Genomic DNA, 10825 nt, shown 5'->3' on the forward strand with positions numbered 1-10825 from the left:
CCGACTCTATTATTCAACTATACTCTAGTCCAGAACATTTTTGTTCATATACTCGCTCAAGTCTTAAATCTGTCGAAGTTGCAGGACTGGTATCTTGAGCGTGCCGTACTGCACATACCGAGAATACCACTTGCACTGAGTCAAGTATGAAGAATCAGGCACGCGACTAAGACCGACTATAAGTCGTACAGCCAAGTATACGCAGGAAGTAGCAAATCTCTAACCTCAGAATAATAAGAACAACTGGAGGCTTGGAGCTCGCGGTTCGATGGTGGTTAAGCTTGTTTCCGACAGTTCTTGGTCGGCCTACAAGATTAACTGGATGTGCAGCACTTGCACGGACATCTGCTATAGAACTGCAGCAGAACTAGTCTTAGTTATTGTACAAGAGACTGGCGCAAATGCTGCTCAAATGGCCAATGAAGGAGCTAGCACGTGTACTCTGAGCACAAAATCAGCGCCCTTGGTAGAGCGAATGTGAAAATCACAACTGCGGCAGCAGCTAGTCGTTCTGAAGTATGCAGAAATGTGTCGCCAGAGCCATCACCGTCGTCTTGAAGTCAGGAGCAAGCAATGCTAAGCATATGCTCTAACTGCACGACATACTCAGACAAACGCAAAACCGCTCACCATAATTCAACGCTGGCAGAATAGGAATGCATAAAGAGTCAATTAACCGACAGTACAAATATACACACTAGTAAACTTCAATCTTTTTATTTTGGAAACGCCAACCGTTTATTCCTCGACGACCTGTGTCTGCAGACCCTTGAAGGTGGAGACGTTGACCGCCTGGACATAAGAAAACAGAGGCTCCTTGGCCTTCTCCTCGTTGTTACGCTTCCGGGAAATGCGAAGGCGTAGCCTGTACGGAACGTGCTTGATTCCCTGCTTCCAGATCTCCTTGTTGAGGGAGGGATCCAGACGGACATCCTTGGTGCCCTGCATCGACAGGTCAGTATTTACTCGCCGTCGATATTGATGATATCTTCCGACATACCATATGCTTAAAGGCAAAAGCCTTGATCTCCTTTACGGCTGTGGGGGCACGTTTCTTGAACTGAACACCATGGAGCTATAATTCGCGTTAGCACGCCGTAACCGCCCACAACTCCGCCGGACAGACGACGATAAAAGATACCACGTACGCGCTTGTGCAGGTGAATGGTGTATTCACGGGTGATGACATCGGTCAACGCGGATCGCTTCTGAGTAGACATTGTGTATGGATATCGAGGGCTTCGCCGTGTGCGTATGTCGTGAACACCGTCGTTGTTAGACCATGACAAACTTGACGATGCGCCGGCGATGGGAGGATGGGGCATCGAGAACAAGCCCTAAACAAAAAAACAGTCACGATTAGGGTCGGAGAGAGTTCAAGACCCGCATAAAGTGTAAGCAACACGACTTAAGGGGCTCGAACAGATCAGCTGACATTAATGATAAGGGACTTGAACCGCTCAAAGTTTCAGCTCTCGGAACCCGATTTCTCGCGAAGACCAGTCTTTCGCAACTCCATCACAAACACTGTATGGCCTCGCGCGGATTGCCTTTTCCGTCCTGCGTTATGCAGCGATCTGAGAGAAGCCTGTGCAGAGTTGCTCTGCGAGCAACTCAGCAGCACACCCGTACGTTCTCCTCGACAAGCGCGAATCTCGCCGACCCGAATCCGAACAAGGTCGCACGAACCAAAGACCCCAAGAAGTACCGGACGCCATTCCCCACCCGCTTCAACCCACAGTCCTCCGCGAACACTGCTCGACCAATTTATCCGCCGGGACTGACTTACAACCCTCCGCCGTCCACTTCCTCTCCCTACGAGACGCCAGACATATTTCTCCCCATGGACAAGCGCATTGCCATTGACCGCGCCGAGAGCCTGTCGTACCTGCCGCCACCACTGCGGACGATCCAGGAGAAGACATATCATTTAACTGAAGAGAACATCGCGGAGCTCCGCAGGCTGCGATATGAAGATCCGGCGAAGTGGACTCGCTCGAAGCTTGGCGAGAAGTTCGGTTGCTCGCCGTTTTTCGCAGGCATGGCCGCCGAGCTGCCGCCTGACCAGCTGCGTGAGCAATTAAAGGGCAAGGTTAAGGAACAGAAGAAGTGGGGATTATATAAGCGGAATGCGCGGCTACAAAGAGAGAAGAAGAAGGAGGGCTGGCGCCAGGATGATTAAGCTGTCAGCTTTCACCGGATTTTTTGTACATATACATAGCTGCATACTGTCATACATTAATACTGTTGAAACAATTATGCGGTGATGTATCGTTATATGCAGTGTGTGCGCGCAAGCTGACTGCTAAGAGGAGCGACAACTACTGCTGCAAGACGCCGACGCCAAATAATCGCCTTGACCTTATCCAGGAAGCCAGCCGACCAAAAAACACAACCCAATTTTCGACTTCGAAACCATACAGCTTAATTATAGATATTGATCTGTTGCTCAGGTGCTGCGCTAATCAGTACATCCTTGAGATTCAGAATCACATTCTTGAAATATGTCGGGCCCTTCGAGTTGTAGCCAGAAGGAGGCGCTGTTAATAGTGCAACTTCATCGTATTTCTGTGGATAAGACGTAGGATTCGGATCAGGTTCCTGAACTACCGAGCTTTCGTCGATTCGCGTCAATTTGATATAGTCCAGGTTCTGTGAAATCTTAGATCCAATTGACAGTCAAATACAAAAGTGAAATACTTACAAGGCCATGCTTACTTGTCTGACCTGTGTCCTTAACTTCGACCAAAATGTTCTGCCATTCGCTGCCAAATTTCTTGCACGGAACTGTAAAATCTGTGATGTGTAGTTCGAACCAGCCGAGACCTCTAAGACGGCTCAAGGTATTGGAAGGAAGTTTGCGTGAAGAAAGTACGGTTCGCTCGTGTATTCCATCGACACGCTCGTAGAGGCTGGCAATGAAATCGAGGTTGTCGAGCTGAATCGCGTTGCTGATGCTCAGCGCCCATGTTAACTTATACGATCCTGGAGGCACATGGAGGATACGGTATGCATGCAGCCACCACACATTGTTGAGACGAAGTACTCTTTCGAAATTAGAATAAGCAGATGATTCGATGGACCAATACCTCTCGTTTAGCCATAACACACCCCAAAATCTATCCGCGCAATAGGACTTTCGCGGTAGACTAATTGCTGCGTATATGGCCGAATATGGATATCCCTTCGTTGTCACTAAAGCGTCCGCGTAATATAAGCCCTCCTCTCCAAACTCTATTCGAATACGTGTCTTCCAGACGTTCATGCTGTCGATGGCGTCCCGAATGCACTTTCGCGTCATGCCGAATTGGAAGAGGTCCACAGCCGGCAGTTCCTCGCAAATCTCGTCGATAATCTCCATAGACATACCTAAGATGTATGGTTCGCCAGTATACGCCGGCACATCGATAGCCGCGGTCATTGTGAATCCAAATCGTGCTGCTCGACTAGCTTGTATTCGTACCCGTAGTTGATCTATCAACAAAATCGCCATAAGACACGCTGCGGCGCTACTATTAAGAAGGAACGTGGCAGCCAGGAAAATGCTAATGCTCATTAACGGTCCTAGCGTGTTCGCAGGCATGTTGTAAGCGACGACTGCTAGCTCCAGGGGTCCATTGCGAGATATGGCCTGCGGAAGCCACGACGTCAGAGGGAGCGGTTGGGAGTCCCACCAACTGATCTCGCTGGGAAATACGTTGCTTCTGAGGCCAGCGGGCACGGCCAGGACTCGACGAGCCACGGGCTTACGAGTTCTCTACTAGATACTACTTAGATGAGATTTATTTCTCTTACCTACTGCACTATAGTCTTCCGCTACGTACACGAAGATGCGGCCGGGTCACCTTTACGGCCGCTGGGAGATTAGGGCCAGGGTTAGGGCGCGGACTGAGTTGCACTGTGTTTCGTCGACCGCCGCGGTCTGGTCATCGTCGCCTTCGCTCCGCGCGCATCGCTGCGGAACCTCTCCCCCCCCCGGCGCCCTACCCCGTTGCTCTTCCATCTAGGCCGGCTCCTCTTTGGTTATTTGGAATTAAATTTTACTGTTCTGCATTTTCGGCGTACTATCCTCCGTGTTTTGATCTCTTCTGCATACCTTCATCCTCGCTCCTTACTCCCCCGGTTTATCTCGGCTCCGCATCATCCATATACATATATACGCAATGTCCGCCAAATTCAACTCATCAGTCCCCGCATTCTATCCGCCCACAGGCGGATCATCGTTGCTCAAGACCGTGTCGAGTACGCCACCAGGTCAGGCTGGATCTTCGCAAGTGGCGCCGCCAGTAGTTGAGCCGTCGCCCGCCAAGAACACGCGTAAGAATGGAAGCGCTCCGATCATAATCGGCACGCCACGCGGCGCGCATTCGCAGCGCGCGGCGCACAAGAACTCCCATCGCAAGAACTTTGCGGGACGTGCGGTAGACAACGACTCGTTTCTGTATAGCGACTTTGCATTCTCGGACCAGGTAAGTAAATCTTCGACGAGCCATCATTATTGCGGCGGGTATACGCGCGTAGTTTAACTGATGTTTGAGTCTAACATGCGTTTGAAATAGCTCACACTCGGTTCGCCACGCCAGAGACGTTCTCATATATCTGCGTCACATCTGAATTTTAGCCAGCCAGTTAGAGACTACAGCAGTAATAGATATGGCGGCCAGACGCTGTGGCGCAAAGCAGCGCACTCGGTTGCGGATAAGGCGCACTATGTGAATGCGAACTTCCGATTTATCGTGAACCCATGTGGCGACTATAAAACGCTCTCCGCTGACCCGAATATCGTGGTGCCGTGGCATTTGGTATTACAGGTTTTGGTATCGAAGGCTACGCAGTCCTCGAGCTGCCCGATATGTTTAAATGACAAACCCGTCGCCGCGCGCATGGCGCGCTGTGGACACGTATTCTGTTTGGCGTGTCTGATGCGCATGCTTGAGTCTGATATGCCATCCGGTGCAACTGTGGAGGACGAGTCCAAGCCAAAGAAGAAGCGTAATACTTGTCCGCTATGCTTTGAGAACGTGTCGCTGAGCGACGCGAGGCCGGTGCGCTGGATCGACCACGACGGTGACACGTCAAGTTCGCCGGCTGTCGGGCGCGATGTGGTGTTGCGGCTGGTGAAGCGCAAGGCCGGCAGCATTCTTGCGCTTCCGCGCGACGGCGGCGAGTTTCCCAACAGCACGACTGATATTCCATGGCACTTTGCTGCCGAAGTTATGGACTATGCGCGCGTGATGAAGGGTACGGAAGACTACATCACTGCGGAGTTCGAGCGCGAAGTACGCGAACTCGAGTTCATGGAACAAGAAGATGGCGCCGAGTATGGTGAAGACAGTGAATGGTCTAGCAAGGCTATCGGCAAGATATTTGACAACATGGAAGTTCTCAAAGGTATTGGAAATGCGCCAAGGCGGTTACTTGAGATGTCTATTCGTGAACGAAGCCGGAAGCGCCAAGACGATTCGGCTGGAAATGCAGTTTTCGATGCCTCGCAGACTCCAGGAGAAGTCGCGCCCTCGCGGTCAGTGTCTGCGTCGATGAGTCAATCTGACCGATCGCGATCCGCCAGCGCTAGTGACTCGAGAGCTGGTTCTGCTCCTTCCGATGCACCCTACTACTTTTACCAGCCGCGCGATGCATCGTACACGTTCTTGTCACCCTTGGATATTCGAATTCTGAAGACCGCGTTCGGCTCATTTTCTGCATTCCCATCTACGGTTCTCGTGCGCGTGGAGCACATCTTGATCGATCAAGTCGTCGACGACGAGGTTCGCAAGCGGACAAAGTACCTATCTCATTTGCCGAATGGGTGTTTATTCAGCATTTTAGAGTGCGACTGGACTGATGTCGTCAAGCCAGAGATTCTGGCGCAGTTTGCTGGTGATCTCGAGAGCAGGAGGAAGGCGCGGAAGGACAAAGATGCGCGCGAGGAGCGCGCACGAGTTAAGGCACAGCGAGCAGAGGAGCAGGAGGCTTATAATACTTCATCCTCAAGACAGCCTAGCTCATCGTACGAAGATTCATTATTAAGTTCGCGATGGACGGACTCGTACTCCCGTGAGGATTTTGTGAATTTTGGCGACGTGCTCACGAGCTCACCGCAGGCTGATAGCACCGGATGGCCATCTCTGGCTTCTCCGGGTCATGCTGGCGACGAATCCATCGTGATGTCGTCGTCGATCTCGCCTCCGACAAACAGAACAACGATCTGGGGCACCCCCGCGTACACTTCCGCTGTGGATAATCTCGAAAGCGAAGAACAGCCTTCCTCCGGCATGTTTGACTTTGACCTCGAAACCCTGCGCAGTCGCGCCCAGGCGGCGCAGGCAGAGGAGAATTCGTCAGGGCGGGGCAACCGCAAGTCGAAGAAGTCAAAGAAGCTGGTCCTGTTATCATCGAATGGGCTATCGAACAGCGGACAGCACAGCTGGCGGTAATGGTTATCTTAGCGTGGGTTTTTTTACTTTTTTTTAACTTACGCACTCGTTTCTTATTTTGTGTTCCTGATTTGGTTGAACTTGAGCTTGTAAGTTAGTTCACTTGAAGGAATTTGCAAAATATGTAAGGCACGCGCGTCTAAGCGCTTTGCGTGGCGTCAGGGCAAGCCTGAGGAGCAAATACACTCAGAACACAGCCGCACACGCCGCGTATGCCCCTCACTATGACGTCACTTCCCTTGGCCTGACACACCAAATTTATGCCCAGCCTGCTTTGCAGGAGGAGCTAAAAGAGTAACGCAGTCTACGCTTGCTACTTTTCTACGCCTCATCCCTGCGCGACTAGAGTAACATGGCGATTCCTCTTTTTTTTGTGTGTGGAGGTATGTACAAGCTACATGCGATATGCGGAGGAGAGGACGACGATCTAACGACTAACTGTGAACAGGCACGAACTTCAACTCGCAGCTTGAAGAGTTCTCTAATTTTCGATTCTACTGTCCAAAGTGGTATGTGTTTCACCTTGTCTACCTAGAAAACGGCATCCGACTAATCGTGATAAACTGCACTAGCCACAACAACAGCGTGATCTTGATCAAGAAGCGCGAATTCTTCACTTTCTGCTTCGTACCTGTGATCCCCACCGACTGGGGCAATGTGCGTATATCCGCGTGACAGTTCTACAGTTCTCACACAGGCTACTGTGCGTGTGCTAACTCGGCACAGGAAATGCATTGCACGATCTGCAACTGGAGTCAAGGTGTGAACAACGAATACCTCGCGACGCTACGTGCGCAAAGCGCGGGCGGACAACCACAACAACCACAGCAAGCGTATGCGAGGCAAGAAGCGCCGAAAGTTGCACCGCCGCCACCTGTGCAATATGCTCAAGCGCCAGCGCAGACGTATTATCAGCAGTAGTTATGACTGACTAGCTGTTACGGACCGGAGTTTTTGGTGTTGCTGATTACGGAGTGCGTTGTTTCAGAAGTGTTGGTGTCTATTATCGTGTGCGTGTATCAGTTTTTGCTCAATAGCCAGTCCCACTCTTGTGCCTGCTCCTCGCCGATCAGCGAGACCAGTTCGTCGCGGGTTGCCATGAAGTTGTGGTCCGTGTACTCGAACCCTGGTATGACGACCTGCAATTAAAATGTTAGTCATCTCTCGTTCTCCGCACAAGTCAATCTCACAAATCAGACACATACCTCGCTGATGAGGCACTCCTCGCCCGCGTCCACAAAACTCGCCTTGTAATCACCCCCTTCCACGATCCACTGCAGCTTCTCCCCCTTCGCAACATCATGTCCAACCACATACGTTTCCATCGAGCCATCCGGATGTATCAGCACATACGTCGCCCGTCCTTTGTGCAACAAATGTATTGTCCGTGACTTGTTCCTGTGAAACCGGCCGATCGGCGAATGCGGTGTCAGGAGGTAGTATATCAGCGTCGACAGCGTACGTGTGGGGTCCGCAGCGGTGGGATTGTACGGGTTTGGCATCACAAGAGCGCTGCGATCGGTTTCGACAAAGTAGCCGCCTTCGATGTGCGGAATCATGTTGAGAGCAGCGATGAGCGCGGTTGCGTGCTCGGACTCGGCGGGGGTCGCGGTGAGCCCTCGGGGGTTCGATGGGTTTGACATTGCTTCATATAGATTGTTGGCGTATAAATCAAAAGTTTTTTGCACCTTGTCTTACCATGTTCGTGATCTTGCTGATGAGATGGAGGGTTTCAACATCCCAGTCTCGAAGATGACCCATCAGCTCCGGGTAAGCCAGACGGAGCTGGCACCTCGACATCTGGATCGTTCTAGGACGACAACACGCGCATATCTTTATCCATACGTAATACGACAATCGTAATGATAACGTGTATTATTTACTTGTTCTCGTCGTATGGTACCATATAAATCCATGCACATGCCCTAGCGTACAAGTGTAACTTACTGGAAGCTACAGCTCAAATCGTAGCCAGAGCGCCAAGGAACAATAAAAAATACACAGTACGGGATGCGATATGCACTGATATAGGCTGTGATATACTATGGACTAGTCTCTTCTGTTTGTGGACGAATCGGCCGTCCTGAGAGCACCATGAACCGGATCACAATTTCGATCTAATGCGCTTGTCAGTACTGCAGCTGAATTAGAAGAAGAATAACGACATACTGTAGATACGACCAGCGACGCAACGATGAGAAGTATAATAATCCAGGTGATTTCTTAAGTCTGTCAGTATCCGGTCACCACTTTAAATATGTGTGCAACATACTAGCCATATTGCTCTTCGCAATCGTATCCGACAAAATATCAGCGAGATCAAGAAACACGCGACACCGGTGATTCAGCACTTTAATCCGCTGCTTGACTTCAAGATACTCCCTAATCGCGACGTAGAAATCATGCATGCCTGGCTCCTCGTCCCAGAACAACTGCGGCACGTCCAGCACGGAGCTGCTAAGGTTCACGTCCACACGTAACCGGAACAGGTGGCCCTCAACCTTTAGTATATCCTGCCGTGTGATATCCCCAATATGGCCTTCGAGAGCTAGTTTCTGGGGCACGGTTTCCAGCTCCAGCATGGCGATAGTTTCAATGCGGGTTTCGAAGTAGGAGAGCTTTGTCGACTGCGCGATCGCGTGGCACATTGTGAGCTTGTGCATGGTGTCAGAAGTACCGCCATCCGCCCGGAGCGTGATCACATCGTTGTTGATCTGCGGTTTACTTGAGCGCGAGTATATAAATGTGAACTTTTCCGTCTCACGTTCTTTCTCTGGGATTGGGTCCTCCTCCATCCCGATCTTGCGCTCGCTGTCGGAGAAGGTGATATCGGCAAGAATATCTTGTTCCTGTTCCTCTGTGAAATTCCAAAACACCATGACGCCGTACCGAAACACGAATAATTCCGCTTTGTTCGTTAGATCACCGAGTAGACTATCGTCACCAGGTGACTCGTCGTCATCCTCTTCAGAGGGCAACTCCTCGCCGCTATCGTCCTCGTTCTCCTCATCTGAATCGGTGTTCTTCCGTTGCAGCGAGAGTATATCAACCATCGACCCACCAGAACGTATTCGCAATCCGCCACGCCCATGCTGCAGTGGGAGTTTATATGGCAAATACAGCGCCGCGTCTTGACTGTTTGATCCGTAAATCCTCCCACCAGTAACGAAATGCGAGCGTGCGGCGAATTTGCTGATCTTGACGAGATTATACGAATCCGCCGTCAAATAGGCAGTAACGCGACGACCGCCGTAGGACTCGTCCAGCGAGCTTGTAGTCGCTGCGCTCCTGCCCGGAGACGGGAAATCGTCATTGTCAGACTTATCTGGCGAATGCACAGTGTCCGGCATCGGCAGCCAAATCACTTTATCTTCCTGGTGCGGATCATCCTCCTCCTCAAAGTCGCTATCAAATTCAAGTTCGTCGTCGTCCTCCTCCTCGGCTTCGTCCGGGTTATCTCTGTATCCACCGGCAGCATGGCCTAGCCGCCGCCGGTACATAGGCTGTCCGGCAAGCGCACTCGACACGACGAACCGCGGATCTCGCGTCACACCGCCACTGTGCACATTAGACTGCATCGGCACGTCTTCGTACCGCGAGTACTCCGGTATCCGGCCATACGTCGCGCCGCCTTCCATCGTGCCGCGACTCCGAACCGGTTGCTGCTGCGCACGACGGCGCTCGAATGTCGAGTACGGTGCGAAGTTTGCGCCGTTGCTACGGAAGGGGAACGATGAGCCCTCCGCGCCGTTGAAGTTCGGAGGCGGCGCTCGTCGCGTGTGTGAGGAGGGTATGTCGCTCTCGCCGTGCTCAAAGAGCAGCTGGCTAACCGAAATATTGCTGTATTGATGCTGAGTTCCCTGCTGTCCTGCCGACGGTAAGAGACGTCGCGGATCATATCGGGATCCTTGTGAACGTGGTCGTTCGTGATGTTGCTGCTGTTGCTCCTGAGCATTGCCTTGAACATTCGGTTGCCGCGGGGTAGTAGCCAGCGGCGATGACACCGCGCGAGTCGAGCGCGCGTCAGTGACCAGAATCGCCGGCGACCGGTTCGTCGCCGGCTGAGCGCGACTTGATTTCGGGCGAGAACTCATGCCGGATGCTAATCACCTCGGAAGGCAGAGATCAACAGGTGGCGGCGATGCAGAAATGAGCAGCTCATCAAGGAAATTGAAAAGTTACCCAGATTGAAGTGGGAGCTGCCGTGAGAGGAAGTAGAGGCACTACGATTACAGAAGGTTTATGTCCAAAGTTTGGCATTGTAATAATTTTTATGTAAGCTAAATGAAGAGTGTCATCAAATGACGAGAACAATTTTGAAGATTCTTGCTTGATTAGTGTAGCGGTATCATATATCCTTCCCAAGGATGTGACAGGGGTTCGACTCC

At 51.5% G+C, this 10825-nt stretch overlaps 7 protein-coding genes across 7 annotated transcripts; 3 read left to right on the top strand and 4 right to left on the bottom strand.

The window, feature by feature from the left end:
* Window positions 1–642: 642 nt before the first annotated feature.
* On the bottom strand, window positions 643–1279 carry V1518DRAFT_420396 (60S ribosomal protein eL31). The gene is made up of 3 exons (XM_066904983.1): window positions 1149–1279; window positions 1001–1075; window positions 643–942 (listed from the first exon to the last, which is right to left on the bottom strand). Exons 1-3 carry the CDS (start codon window positions 1218–1220, stop codon window positions 739–741), a joined length of 351 nt encoding a protein of 116 aa, XP_066758172.1. The 5' UTR covers window positions 1221–1279; the 3' UTR covers window positions 643–738.
* Window positions 1280–1492: 213 nt separating this feature from the next.
* V1518DRAFT_420403 (mitochondrial 54S ribosomal protein mL58) lies at window positions 1493–2416 on the top strand. The gene has a single exon (XM_066904984.1). It carries the CDS (start codon window positions 1532–1534, stop codon window positions 2180–2182), a length of 651 nt encoding a protein of 216 aa, XP_066758173.1. The 5' UTR covers window positions 1493–1531; the 3' UTR covers window positions 2183–2416.
* An 8-nt stretch (window positions 2417–2424) lies between these two features.
* On the bottom strand, window positions 2425–3583 carry V1518DRAFT_406775 (uncharacterized protein; the record flags this gene model as incomplete). The annotated part of the gene is made up of 2 exons (XM_066901965.1): window positions 2425–2652; window positions 2705–3583. The coding sequence occupies 2 exons, from the start codon at window positions 3581–3583 to the stop codon at window positions 2425–2427; spliced, it is 1107 nt and encodes a 368-aa protein (XP_066758174.1).
* Window positions 3584–3934: 351 nt separating this feature from the next.
* Window positions 3935–6743, top strand: V1518DRAFT_396357 (uncharacterized protein). Its single transcript, XM_066901815.1, has 2 exons — window positions 3935–4469; window positions 4560–6743. Exons 1-2 carry the CDS (start codon window positions 4164–4166, stop codon window positions 6435–6437), a joined length of 2184 nt encoding a protein of 727 aa, XP_066758175.1. The 5' UTR covers window positions 3935–4163; the 3' UTR covers window positions 6438–6743.
* On the top strand, window positions 6744–7589 carry V1518DRAFT_420407 (uncharacterized protein). Its single transcript, XM_066904985.1, has 3 exons — window positions 6744–6820; window positions 6886–7094; window positions 7164–7589. The coding sequence occupies exons 1-3, from the start codon at window positions 6790–6792 to the stop codon at window positions 7356–7358; spliced, it is 435 nt and encodes a 144-aa protein (XP_066758176.1). The 5' UTR covers window positions 6744–6789; the 3' UTR covers window positions 7359–7589.
* On the bottom strand, window positions 7417–8243 carry V1518DRAFT_420412 (RmlC-like cupin domain-containing protein). The gene is made up of 3 exons (XM_066904986.1): window positions 8136–8243; window positions 7643–8082; window positions 7417–7576 (listed from the first exon to the last, which is right to left on the bottom strand). Exons 2-3 carry the CDS (start codon window positions 8078–8080, stop codon window positions 7457–7459), a joined length of 558 nt encoding a protein of 185 aa, XP_066758177.1. The 5' UTR covers window positions 8081–8082; window positions 8136–8243; the 3' UTR covers window positions 7417–7456.
* Window positions 8244–10647, bottom strand: V1518DRAFT_420414 (uncharacterized protein). Its single transcript, XM_066904987.1, has 3 exons — window positions 8710–10647; window positions 8607–8659; window positions 8244–8554 (listed from the first exon to the last, which is right to left on the bottom strand). The coding sequence occupies exons 1-3, from the start codon at window positions 10529–10531 to the stop codon at window positions 8480–8482; spliced, it is 1950 nt and encodes a 649-aa protein (XP_066758178.1). The 5' UTR covers window positions 10532–10647; the 3' UTR covers window positions 8244–8479.
* Window positions 10648–10825: the final 178 nt, after the last annotated feature.

Source organism: Limtongia smithiae (assembly GCF_038497785.1).
Source record: "Limtongia smithiae strain NRRL Y-17922 unplaced genomic scaffold V1518scaffold_10, whole genome shotgun sequence".
NCBI lineage: Eukaryota > Fungi > Ascomycota > Lipomycetes > Lipomycetales > Lipomycetaceae > Limtongia > Limtongia smithiae.